Source organism: Babylonia areolata, chromosome 1, assembly GCF_041734735.1.
Source record: "Babylonia areolata isolate BAREFJ2019XMU chromosome 1, ASM4173473v1, whole genome shotgun sequence".
Taxonomy (NCBI): domain Eukaryota; kingdom Metazoa; phylum Mollusca; class Gastropoda; order Neogastropoda; family Buccinidae; genus Babylonia; species Babylonia areolata.
The window spans coordinates 35631502-35645622 of record NC_134876.1 but is presented as its reverse complement, the minus strand read 5'-3'; the positions used below and the strand labels follow the sequence as shown (position 1 = coordinate 35645622).

The window sequence follows — 14121 nt, the reverse complement described above, 5'->3', positions numbered from 1 at the left end:
CTTCCTAACACCAATAAACCCATACATATGTGCACATGTACGCTACTCCCACAGAAAAAAAACACATACAGACTCTCAGATATATTTGAGCATACCACACTTGCTCACAATTACACCTCAGAGGAAGACAGAAATTGAAAGACTGACACACACTCACACACACACACACACACACACACAAAACAGAGAGATGCAAACACTCCATTCTCACTAGATGAGCTTTTAGTAAAATGTTGAACAACATTTCCTCATGAAAATCTTCACATCAAATGCTGCAAATGACTGCATCAAACCTTCCAGTACTAGGTGAATTAGTATGAAAATTGTCTGTCATATTATTTCATTTTGAATACATACAATAGAGTCACACGAGAATTCGTATATAAAACATTGTTATAATAATATGATTGAAGCAAAACTCTAAAGATAACAAGTGGCTTCATTTTATCGAAACTATTCTGACCTCACTTGGTTTTGATCACATATGGCTGAAACAGTGTGCACTTAATGTCAACAGATTGAAGTTTACACTCTTAAAGAAACTTGAATGTCGGTACATAAATTTCTGGAGAAAGCAGATAAACGAAAATGAATTTAAGTTAATATTCTACAATAATGTTTCAAAAGAATACAGACTTGAACCATATTTGATCTGTTCAAGAAAAACTGAGCATAGAACTGCCATGTGCAGACTTCGCATAAGCACACATGATCTCCAAATAGAAAGAGGCAGACACACAGGCACAGAAAAACATGCAAGAAAATGCAAAACGTAAGGTGTGTTAGAAGATGAATATCATCTTCAAGACAAATGTATTAAATATGAATACTTAAGAAAAGTTTTCTTAAGAGATATAAAGTCTGAATTCACAAAACTTGATGATAATGATGCAGTGAGTCAGTGGTTTAATTACGACCCCATACAACCCCAACTTGCAAAATTCATATATGAATGTTTCAAAGAACACGTCATGTTTTAATTAGAACACCTTACATTTAGTTCAGTTGTGTGTGTGTGTGTGTGTGTGTGTGTGTGTGTCTATAAACCATTCACATGGTTTTCATGACAAATAAATATATGATTCTAATTCTGATTCTGATGATTCTGATTCACACACACACACACACACACACACACACACACACACACATAGTATAATTTTTTATGTAGTTCTCATAGACGATAATGAGACTAGCAAAGTGACTAAAATAGTCATTTTTTGTACATCACAGAAAAAGATGAATGACAATGGCATATTGCAATAGCAGTTTTCTGCTATTTTATAGCTATAATCTTTTTTCTTAAACCGGATTTCAGTTGAGTGCTGTGGAATCACTGAGTGTACCCCCTTTTGCCAAAGACAGCAAGTTAGCACATGGTGCAGTCAACCTTCTCAAAGCAGGGGAGAACACAGACATGGTGTTTGAAGTGGTCCATCCGGGAGGTGAGTGAGGTGGGGTATGTGGGAGGGTGAGGTGGGGGCATTGGGCAAGGGGGCTGGGGACAAAGCATTTTGGAATATAGAATGCATCATCTGATTATACTGTATTGTCTTCTTTTTTTTTTGTCTTTTTTTTTTGTCACAACAGATTTCTCTATGTGAAATGCAGGCTGCTCTCTCAAAGGAGAGGGCATCACCACAATGCAGCACCACCCACATTTTTCTTTCTACTGTCTGCAAGCATTTTTTGTTTGTTTTGTTTTGTTCATTTAATGATATGTACATTTGGTGCTCCAGACAGTAGGGCTTACATAGCAGATTTCATTTTCAGGATTTAAGCCTCTTAAGTCAGTTATAGCCTTACAAGATGTGTGCATGTGTCTGGATATCCAGCTCTATGGATACTGGTATCTTGATTTCTTTTTCAGTGTTTTCTGTCTGAAGATATAACTTCTGATTTCAGCATTTAAAAATGTTATCATAATGAGAGTATTATTGTTTTTTCCTTAGAAGTCATGTACTCTCATTCTTTCATGTGTCTTTACATTTATATAATGCAGCACACACAGACTGAGATAACGGTTCCAAACATTTTTATTCATTTTCTTTTCTGCACACTTGTGAACACACACACATGTACACACACACACACACACACACACACACACACACACACACACACACACACACACACACATATCTTCACTCACACAAACACATGCACACACACACATGCACACACACACACACACACACACACACACACACACACACACACACACACACATACACACACACACAGACTTGTGAACACACACACACACACACACATACACACACACACACACACACACACACACACACACACACACACACATCCCCATACACACAAACATACACACACATGCACACACACACACACAATGCGTACACACACACACACAAAATGCGTACACACAAACACACACACACAATGCGTACACACACACACACACACACACATGCACACATAAAATTAAAGCCAGCAGTGTTTCAGCTGACTTGTTCCTGTGGCTTCCAGAAGGGGGAGACATTGTGATTGACCACACTGGGGACAAACCTGTCACCAGTGTGGAGGGGGGAGGCGTGGAGGTTGAGCAGATCCCATGCCATCGTGTGGTGGTTGCCGCCCGCTGCGACTGGTTCCGACGAGCTTTGCTCAGTGGCATGAGGGAGTCCATTGACAAGTGAGTGGGGACTGACTTTGTCCTGTTATACTTATTTTTTTTGTTGTTGTCAGAAATGAAATGCCTGTCTAATATTGTGTTGTCGCCATGCAGCCAGTTTCAACAGTACATTTTAGTAACATTAGTATGCATTGAGATTAAACATTGCTCCTTTTGTAATCATTATCATTTTTTAAACAGTTGAAATAAAATTATAAACTCTCTAATAGGTTCTTTGGATTAACTGGTCACATGCATTTTCTTTTCATTGTTGCCTTAAATGTGCATACTTATCTGTCTCATTGGTGCAGATCTAGAGTCTGAAGGCTTGGTGACCTGGTTTAAGGACAGTAGACATAAAAGCCTTACACTTGACTATTGATTGATGTCATTGTGGCGGTTATGTTTTCAAACCTGAAGCCCCCCACCCCAAAATCTTTCCACAGGAAAATCACGGTGCATGATGTACAGCCGTCCCTGTTCCGCATGTTCTTGGAAGCTTTGTACAGTGGACAGCTGGACACAACAGGAATGAGCACTGAGCAGCTGGTAGACATGGTGACACTGTGTGATAAGTACGAGGTAAGATATTTTTTTTCTCTTTTCTTTTGTTGTTGTCTCTGTTTGTCTGTGTTTCTTTGTGTGTGTGAGAATAAAAAATGAAATCTGAATGTTTATGTCATGGGGTTAGAACTTTGAGCATTTATTCCAAAGATTGATTCTCTGCATCATGGGGTAGTTGAAGAATTGAAATCTTTTTTTGTTATCTCATGAATCATGTCAGAGTTCAGTGGGTTGTTGGTCCTTACATTTGTGTGTATCTTTTGAGAAAATCAAGGGGTATAATATATCGTGTGATATGTTCATTTTCCATTGAAAGGACTAGCACTTTGATCCATATTCCTAAGGATTTGGATTCTTACATGGTCCAAATGCAGCAAACTGTAGGCTTGAGAGAACCTGTTTGAAAATGCTACTCATTGCCGTACTTTTCATCACATTGCTTGCATGGATAAAAAAAAATGAAGTGTTTGTTTGAAAGCGTCGGTCTGTATTCTCCATTTGTAGTCTCCATAGGGAAGAGGCTTTGAGAAGAGAGTGACCTATCAAAGCGCCTCATTTGAAGCCAGAGGTTTCCTTCCGGCAGCTATCTTTCTTCCCTGACTTGTGCAGAACACAGGACTACTTCTGCTATAATCCAGCCAAGATCGGGCTTGTTTGGAGTACATGCAGGCCCTGCTCTTTCAGCCACTGCAAGTACCACTGCTCCTCTTCCAGCTCTCCCACTTCTCCCCCCTTACCCCCTCCACTACCACCCCACACCATCCCTGATGTTGTCTTCAACTGTCACATGTCAAAACTAGGTTGGTGCAATATCTTTTCACCCATTGTCAGAGAAATTTTCTGTGGTTGTGTCAGAATGTCACTCAGCAGGGCCCGAGAGTTGGGACCCCTGTTCAGCAACTGGGGTTGCACCACACAGGGTAAACTGACAGACTTGACCCTCCTGCTCCCCTCTTTCACTGTGAGGCAGGCCATGTCCACTGGACAGGTGCACAAAATGCATATCTTACCAGCTGCCATGGCGAAATGGTTATAGTTGTGGACTGATGGCTGGGAGGACATGGGCTTAAATCCCAGCGAAGGTGGATTTTTCGGCCCATGGCTGGTTCCAACCCAGAGTTGATTGTGCTGTGGAAGACTTGGACCACACAGTCAAGTACCATTCACTTCATGGATGCGTCTTTGGGTGTGTTGCTCTTATTTTCTGACCAACACTGCAAGTCTGTATCTCTTGGGCCTGGTTGATGCCAGGATATCATTATGACAGGAAGATACAGCCTTTTCACATGTCCCAAAACTAAATTGCCCTCCTTAGCAGCATCGTCGTCATCATCGTCATCCTCCTCCTCCTCCATCATTAAAAAGTCCCAAATTATGTGGCCTTACACACCCTGCTCTCATGGTGATGTCAGCTATTATACCACTCCACTTCCATGCTTGGGGTGAGTCCTGTCAGTGTCATCAGTGTTGGCAGATTCATGGGGGGCTGTTGTTGGAGGGACTTGGTGGTGGTCTCCTCTCTGGGAGGGACACTTAATCTGTCTCAGTGTCGGGCTCCATGACTAATCCATTATTGTCGTCAGTAGGGGGACTTAGTAGGTGGTGTCCTAAGTACAATAAATCAGGCAGGCACTGCTGAACACCACTGAAGTGACTCAGCAGCAGTGCAGGGTCTCCTCTGGTGTGTGGCTGAGTGACCTAACAATGGTTCCCCATGGACTGATGAAGCTGGGACTGACAGATGAACGTGGGTGTGGCCATGTATGGAGGGGGTGGGAGTAATGTCACTTCAATGGTGCAGATATTGGGGCAGCAAAAAAACAACAAAAAACAAAACAAAAAAACAACAACAAAAATGCACTTCTGTCCTCGCCAGTGACCTTAGTGGTGAGTGACACAACCACTCTTCTGCAAATCCCTGTGGTTTCTGGAGTGGTTACCTCCCTTGGACCCACGTCTTCTACAACATTCGCCCATGACAGCAACTATGACACTCGCACACTGGCCCCACATACTGCATGCATATATATATATGTGTGTGTGTGTGTGTGTGTATGTTATTTATATATATATATATATATATTTGTGTGTGTGTGTGTGTGTGTGTGTTGACTGTCTGCATTGCTGATATCAGCTTTCAAAATTCTGTCAGAAACCTAGGTGATTTTTTTTATTCGGCGCTGTCCATGCATGGCCATGTCAGTAATTTATGTAAAACTGCAAACTTCCAGCTGAGGAAAATCTGTGCCATTTGGCCATATCTAACTATTGAAGCAACCACTGAACTTGTCTGTTCCTTGATCCAAAGTCGCATTGACTACTGCAGTTTACTACTTGCTTGTTTGTCTTCTGATGTGTTTGATAGCTGCACCTGGTTGTTGTGTCTAATACATTTGCTAATATTTTAGCACTATTTCCATCCTTAAAATAAACTTACTTGAATTTTCTTCTTTTTTTTTCTCTTTTTTTTTCCAAAATACTCTGTGTACTTTTTTTTTTCTAAAAGTGTACTTTTTCTGAGTTATCTTCCCCTGATTGGGAGTTATCTTATCTTGTCAACATTGAAGTTATGATAATTATATTCTCCATTAATTTTCCTACAAGAAAACATATACTTTTTTATACTTTAAAGCATAATTTTAATTTTTGTGAATTTTTGGTTGGTGATTATTTTGCAAAAATCACAAATAGTTCTGGAAGTGAAAGGGTTAAAGCCAGATACGGGCCTGAAAAATTCAGCAAAAACATGATTTTTCAATATTTCTTGTTTTTGCAAAAAAATGACAGAAATATATCTTCTTTCAACGTCTAAACTTGTTTCTGCTTTCAAATGTTGAAAAAGCACAGTGATGTAAGATAAAGATGACAACTCAAAAACCTACATTGTCTTGATTGCTCGAAAATGCGATTGTTTAAACCCTAGCAACAGCTTGAAAGCGGACAAAAAGTTTCACATGTGATGCACATACAGAAAGGTCTGTTTCTTAGCTGTTTGAAAATTAGCATGTCACAGCCATGAGACTGACCTAATTTGGTGTGTTCATAGTGTTTGAAAGAAAATTGCTGAAAATAGTAACAATGCCACCACATGGTCCGATCTGACCAACAGCAATCTCAATTTAAATGACATTATGCCACAATCCTCAGCGAAGCAATGGCCACACTTGTAAACATTGCCAATTGATATGACTACCAGTGACAGATTTCCACGGTTTTCCATCTTTTTCTGACCCTGTACTCTATATTATCAATTGCAATGCATCATCTAGGGAAGAAGAGCAACTTGCCTGTGCTCATAGCATGTGGAATTTCAAGAAAACTGGTGAAAGAGACTTTTTTATTCCTGCAGATGGACAGTTTGAAGCTGATGTGTGAACATGCCTTGAGACACCATGTGGACGAAGACACAGCTCTCTACCTCCTCAGTTTAGCTGAACATCTCTCTTGCTCAGCTCTGCAGGTAATGGTCTGCTATTTTCTCTCCTCAAAAAGCTTTATGTTGATTTAAAACAGAGGATGGCACTGCAGTTTGGTGACACTCTCTCCCCAAGAAGAGCAGCCCAGATTTCTGTACATGAAAATCTGAGTGACAAAAAAATGTAATACTATACAATATAGTTTATATTTGGACACACATGCATACACGCATACACGGGCATAAACAGGTAACATACGGCCCCTGTTCAACACACTCACCCCTCCTCACGCACATAAAGCATACACACACGGCAGACACACACAAAACTCACAAAAACTCTTTGTTTAGTTTGATGATATTCAGGGGTGCAAGTTGTCCAGCATATGCTAGAAGTCCAGCACAGAACATCATGACTGGGTAGTTTCCGGCATGGAGAAATTCTCGGACAAGGGGGAGGGTGCACGCATATGGGCAAGCGTGTTCCATAGTGGTCCATCTTCCTCCCTACATATGGGGAGGGCACCCTACGCGCCTCGGTCGCCATTGGATCCGAGACGGTCGAGGCATGCCGCGTGGCGGGTGGCGTGATCCGATGTCATGGCCGCCACCACGGACGCATCACGCTTAGGGCCCAGTCTAGCGTGCGGATCCAAAGCAAGCTTGCTTTTTTTCTTTTTTTTTTCTTTTTTTTTATGGTGTTGTTTCCCCAGAGGGACTGTGGCACATTCCATTAGTGCAACTGTGGGTATGGGTAAAGAGATAGAGGAGGTCGACTCATGCACTGCCGACTGGCAGGGCTGAGAAAATGCGGATCGCGTTGAGTGCATTGGTGGATCGATAAAAATGATATTAAAGGCAGCACTGACCTGAGTGTCGGGCAACAAACCTCTAGAAGTCACCAGAGGAAGTGTAGGAGGTGGTGGAGGTCTGGAGTCGACCGGAGGGAGCGGAGGAAGTGGAGGAGGCGGCGGGTTGGCGTTGTCGAGAGGGCCAGGAGTAGAGGGCCCAGAGTGTCAGCGAATCGATTGCGATCGCGCCTTAATTTTATCGCGATCGCCCAGTCAAGCTATATACTTATGTGACCTGGTTGGAGACATAATTTGACAAAAAACAAGAACGCCAGAGAATAGACAGACAGACAGAAAATACGGAAAAAAAACATAGCCGTATGAAGAGCACAGGAACAGGAGTCATGATGGCTGCCGGAAAAAGAGGGCACTAGTCAGGGGGGCAAAGGGGAGGTTACCTACTTCCGGGAGGTTATCGGCTGTAGCTACTTTCGTTTTCTCCGCATAGGCAGACAGTAGTTTGCACAGGACAGGAATGTCAGACCCCTGCTGGAGTCTGCACTAGTGGGTCACGGTAAGTATGTTATTTAAACGTAATATTAGATAGAAAATTTCCTTTTGGTAGTTCTGGCATGCATGAATTTGTGTGGCCTGGTTGCTGTCTCTGATTTTTCTGTCATGGTTATGTTCAGTGACATCATACTGTATGTGATGAAACTCAAACTAAAAAGAAAAGACAGAGAAGTACTCAAATTCAGATTTGTCAAAACCAGTGTGTCGTTTACTTGTGCGTGCATTAATGACTTGAAAACTACGGGAGGTAAACGCATTGTCTCGCTCTCTGGCGATTTATCGATGAAAAGTGCGTTCACCAAACATATTTGATGATAGCATAATGTTAAGAAAGTCTTATTGACCTGACAACGTTTCCTTTCTCAAGGAAATTTATCACTCAGAGGTTGCATTTGATACTGCCGTGAGCATGAGGAAAAGCGCGCACACACACACACACCCACACACGCATGCACGCACGCACGCACGCACGTACATACACACGTACGTACACACGCACGCACACATGTACACACGCACGCACGCATGCACACCCACCCACCCATGTGCACACACGCGCGCGCACGCACACACGTACACGCACACACACACACGTGTGTGCATGTGCAACACACATTCCTCAATAGCCCCAGCTTTGCAAGAAGTGTTGCTTATGGATAGTTGAGAGTAACACTTGCATATTCTTCTTTACAATAAGATGCAGAATTGTATTATAGTTTGTTTTCATTACAAAAATAATGTGATTTGTCTTTTGTTTTGAATAAAGCTGCAGCTTATGTATTTTTTACTCTGATGTTTATACTTTTTTTTCCGTTATTCTTTCGCTATGCTGGATACTGCTGCAGTCATCAAACTTAAGGTCCATCCTGTGAGAATGTTCAGTATGGGTGCTAGATCTTGTTCTTTAAAATTATGTTTTAGTGTTTATAGGTAAAAATCCCCCCTTTTTTGTCTGCTTCTTGATTTTCCCAGAATTCACCATTATTCTCCCCCAGATAGCAGTCTTTAGAAAATATAATAGTACGATAAGTGTGTTCAGGTTTGATGCTTTGTTTTGTTGAGCCCGCATACTATTTTCAGGCTTCACTCTAGGCAGAAATTTATTTTTCAGGCTTTGGTCTGGGTAGAAAAATTTCAGGCTTGAGTAGGTCTCTCTGCTTGCACTCCTGGATATTTGATTTAACATGAAAGCAGATAAGATTCTAGCAAATTTGTAAAATGTACACATCTTTGATTTTTATGAAGGTATCCTTCCTTTACTGTCTGGTAAAAGAGATGTTCTCTGCCCAGGACTATGCTCTGAACTTCATTGCTGCCCACCCAATGCTGATGGAAAGTGACGACTTCTATGACCTGCCGGACAAGTTGAAAGAGGATGTGGTAGATGCCATCAACTGGCACAGGTCTCTGAATTTTGAAAGACTTGTTTTAAAAGTGTATTGAATTTCACATACTGTACTGTGACCCACTGGTGTAGACTGAGATGGGTCTAATTTCTGTTTTGTGCAAAATACTACTCCACCCTAGTGGAGAAAGCAAAACAGTTTCCTCTTGACTTGGATAAGTAACAAAAGAACAGTGTGGATACAAAAAACAATGGATGTGTACTGGAACCATAGGCATAAGTCAAAAAAGGTCAAATGCTAACCATGCAAAAGAAACAAAAACTAGTCGAGTATCAAAGGGAAGAATGGTTCATGGACTTAGGAAAATGGATGATAAGTTCTGAAAGTGCAAATTCTCTGATCTATGCACAGATATAATGCATATAATACATAACAAATGTTTACACACACAAATATACATACACAAATAAGTGTTTTGTGTCTGCTGGGTTTTTTTTATTTTAAAAATTTTTATTTTTATTTTTTAGGAGATGAAGAGTTTGTCTAGATGTGAAAATAGCCCCTCTCCCAAACTCTTATCCCCCCGTACCTCCCTTCAAGTGTGCAAATTTGGAATCTGAAAGTTTGGCAGCAACAATGAAACCAGCAATTCATCGCTAGTATGTGTAAGGGGGTGCTGTGGCTGAATTGGTTAGGTGTTGGTCTTGAGATTCAGAATACACCAGTTATCAGAGATCAAGACCCCGTTTCAGCTTGGTATTCTGGCCTTGGGAAAAGGCACTTCACTCCAGTTTTCTTCACTCCACCCAGGTGTGAATGGGTCCCTGACTTTTGTTCGGGAAGATTGAAACTGCTGGAAATGATTATACAAAACTGCACTTGTTAATCTGCTGCTAAAGAAAGCCATTCTGGATCACAGTGACCTCAAAAGTTTTCACCCTGTATCCAACCTTGCTTTTGTGTCCAGTATTGATTATTATTAAAAAATTTGTTCTCTTCCAACTTTCAGACGATTTAGCATCAGACAGCATGTTCTCTTCTTTTCAGTCAGCATATAGATCTGCCCATAGCACTGAAACTGCTTTGTTGAAGACAAACTGTCTGTGTTGACCTTGCTCAATCTGTCAGCTGTGTCTGACACAACAGACCAGTGATAAGAAACTCTAGAGAGAGCTGGACAGTACAAGGTCTTCAGAGAAGAAGCCCCCTTCAGTCAAGTGTTTCGTCCCATAACTTCTTACACTCTAAGGGGCCGGGCCGCACCCAGGTCATGACTCCTGGATGCCCTTGTATTGAGGCCTTTTTTTTTCTTCTTCTTGGTCTTCAGCACGTTTGAACCCGTGCTTCCAGGGTGGTCGCCACTTCAGGACTGAATCACCTTTTCTGGCAGACGTTTTAACCACTGAACCATCATACGCCTAGTTTTAGTTGGGAAATTTAATCCTCATGAAGTTTACTTTCATTCCTCCTCAATCAGATCCAGTTGGAACTCTTTCCTGCTGCTTCTGCCATTGCCTTGAGAGTCCTTGTCCTCTCTTTTCCAGAAACTGACAGCTGTTTCATGAGGTTGTAGGCAGATGTGCTCACCAGTCTCTGTGGTGAGGACTTTGGCTTGGGAGCCAGATTCTCTCAGGCTGCTGGCTGGACTAGCATACTTTTCAGTCTTGTAGATGTGGGCTCAGTCAGAATCGCTTGTTTCGTTGCCTTGGAGTGGAGTACTATGTTAGGTCTCTTGCCGCTCTTGCTGATTATTTCCAGGTGTTTCTTCCCCTCTGGTAGGTCAGCTGTGCATTCCCAATCTCTAGCACCATCAAGCAGCCCATGTTTTCATGCTTTAGATGTGACAGCTGTTCTTGGCCTGACTTATTGACTTCTGCCGAGAGGAACTCGACTGGAACTTCTGGTGGTGTGGGTGCTCCTTGGACAGTGCTCACCATGTGTGCAGTTTCTTTTAGCACTTGGTTGTGCCTCCATGTGTACCGTCCTTGGCTCAGTGCCGCTTTGCATGAGCTGAGGACATGTTCCACTGTTTGTTTGCCTTGGCAGAGTGGGCATGCAGGGTCCTCTGCTTTCCTCCATTTCACTTAGTTTGCATTCGAGGGAAGGAGGTCGTTCACAGATCTTAGGATGAAGCTGATCCTTAAGAGGGGCCATGTTCCACATGTCACTCCAGCTGAAACTGCTTTTAAGTGCATTTTCCCATGTTGTCTACTGCCCCAGCTGGCCTTGCTGGACTGCCTTCTGGACTCTTTTATCATCCTCTTACTTCTTGGTCTACCATTTGATCATGTCTCTTTTTGCTTTCCTGTTTGCTTTGGACCACCATTCCATCTTTGTCAATTCCAGGCCCTGTCTGTTGGTTTGAGTGTGTCCTATTATTTCGTTCATCTTGAGACTTTCTTTCGCTGCACTGACTTTCCATTTTCTGGAAAATATTCAGCTTGGGTTGGTTGGATCTCACAGTACTGTCTTATGAGCCTTTGAGCAATCTAGGAAGTCTTGCCTTCCCTACCTTGTATTCTTCAACAAGGAATTTGAGAGGTAGCCTCAGCTTTGCTTGACGATAGTAGATTGCCAGGTCAGTGAGTCCAGCTGGGACACCAAGCCATTTGCGTGTGTACTTGTTGATCTTTGCTTCAATCGACTCGACTGTGCTACTCCTGATATCATATATCAGGAGAGGCCACAGGAGCTTTGGTATCAGCATAGACTGTAGCCACCACACTTTGTATTTGCCAGGAAGGCCACACTGGTCTATGATATGCAGTGTACTCCTTTCCAGTATACCACAGTATGCTCCTTTCCAGACTTGAACATGTATTTAGGATTCATTCAGCATTTCTGAATTGGTTTTCTTAATACCTGTCCAGCCGCTTCCAGATTGTCTCTGTTAGCAACTTTAAAACTGATCCAACCCTGATGTTCTGTGCTGTGCCACAAGGCTCTGTCTGTTCAGTGCACAGCTCCCCTTTCTGATGTTGTTTCTGGTCATTCTGTTCTTCATCATTCTTTTGCTGATGATACTCAGCTACAGAAGTCTGCAGAACCAAACCAAATAGACAGTCTGATTCAGTCCGTGCAAAATTGCATTCTTGATCTTAAATCCTTGATGACATTCAACAAACTAAAGTCAAATGATGACAAAACTGAAACTGTCATAATTTCCTCTGTAAGAATGTCACATCTCTCTTTCCCTGCCTCTATTGTTGTTGGTGATGCTACAGTTCAGTTTTCTTAATCAGCATGGAATCTGGAGTCATTCTTGACTTAAACCTCAGTTCACATGCTAGGGTTGTCATTCTGAAATGCACAGTCAGTTGTGAACTTCGTCAGATTAACTCTGTCCGTCAGTACATTTCTGTTGAAACTACAAAAACTCTCATTTCTGCTTTTGTGTTGTCACAAATTGACTACTGTCATTCTCTTCTCACACGTTGTCCAGATAATATTCAGCAAATTCAAAAACTCAGTCCCAGGTACTGATTACATTTCACCCCACCTCCGTACTCTAGACTGAAGCAAGAATTGAATACAAAGTTGTGCGTGTCTGCTTTTTGGCTTTCCACTTCACAGGACCTATCTTTCTGACCTTATCATTGCTTGCACTCCCTCAAGAGCTCTTCGCTCTTACTTTGTTAACTTCTGAAACTTCCTCATGTCAGTACAAGAACATGTGGTGAACATTCTTTCCTCTTTGCTGCTCCTCATATTTGGAACAACCTTCCTCATCATATCCATACATCTGATTCTGTCTCTGCCTTTTGCTCTTCACTAAAAAACTCTCATCTTTTTAAAACCTATCTTTAGCATTCTCATCTTCCTTCTTCTCCAACACCATCCATGTCATCTCACTTTGGATGCATGACAAATGAGAGTGGGGAGATGGGGGTGGGAGGGGTTTTGAGAGAGTGGTCATGAATGATTCATGTAATTTGTAACTTTTTCTTTCATGTAAAACGCCCTGAGCTATTAGGGAGAAAGGGCGCTATATGAATGTACATTATTATTATTATTATTCTTATCAGGCCCCACCTTCCAGTGCCTGTAGACACAGTGGATATGAATCAGAATTCACTGCCCCAGTTATCATAAAAAGCTATGGGACCTTCTGATTTAATGTGTGTGTGTGTGTCCAACAGCTTGGAAGGTCAGCGCAGTAAGGAGACAGTGGGTGGAGCTATGGACATGACTCCGAGCTCTGTGTCCAGTGTCAGCGAGGTGGAGGAGATGGTCACCAACATGGACATCACTGACCACAATGCTGTGAGTAGGATTGCTATGGATACATTTGTAGTTAATAATAAAAGAAAAAAGAAAAAAAAGAACTCAATATGTACATGTTTGATGTGGGTACCACCCCCTAACCTCACCCATCCCCTTCCCTTCTCCCCTCCCTCTAGCCTAAGTTTGCAGACCTGCCTAGTACTACGATTCGTCTGTAGTTTCTACGATTCAAGCCCCCTGACTATGGCACTACGGCCGAGTAAAGAAAAGCTACGATTTTTGCCAACCGCGAAACCTGAAACACACACGCACAGCAAATGCTAAGAAGCTCCGCACACATTCGTCTCTGAAGAATTCGTCACTGAAAACGAACCTTCAGAGCACTGATTTGAGGTCAATGCTTCCCCCCTTACCCCTCCCCACCACCATCCTGTATTGCTGAGATTACGTCAGCCGTTGGTGTGGCTCACTTCGTTGGAGATACGTCGAACCGCTTTACTAAACGCACGTGCGGCCTGTCAGTTGGACGTTGGTACATTTCACGATCGCCATTATTTTCAC

General features: G+C 42.3%; 1 protein-coding gene across 1 annotated transcript in view; it reads left to right on the top strand.

The window, feature by feature from the left end:
* Positions 1 to 14121, top strand: part of LOC143282242 (uncharacterized) — a 190157-nt gene that overhangs the window by 112031 nt on the left and 64005 nt on the right. Inside the window, exons 14-19 of the mRNA XM_076587843.1 lie at positions 1319 to 1445; positions 2503 to 2668; positions 3094 to 3229; positions 6561 to 6671; positions 9281 to 9393; positions 13476 to 13599. Coding sequence (XP_076443958.1) covers positions 1319 to 1445; positions 2503 to 2668; positions 3094 to 3229; positions 6561 to 6671; positions 9281 to 9393; positions 13476 to 13599 — 777 coding nt within the window. The remainder of the gene's footprint in view (positions 1 to 1318; positions 1446 to 2502; positions 2669 to 3093; positions 3230 to 6560; positions 6672 to 9280; positions 9394 to 13475; positions 13600 to 14121) is intronic.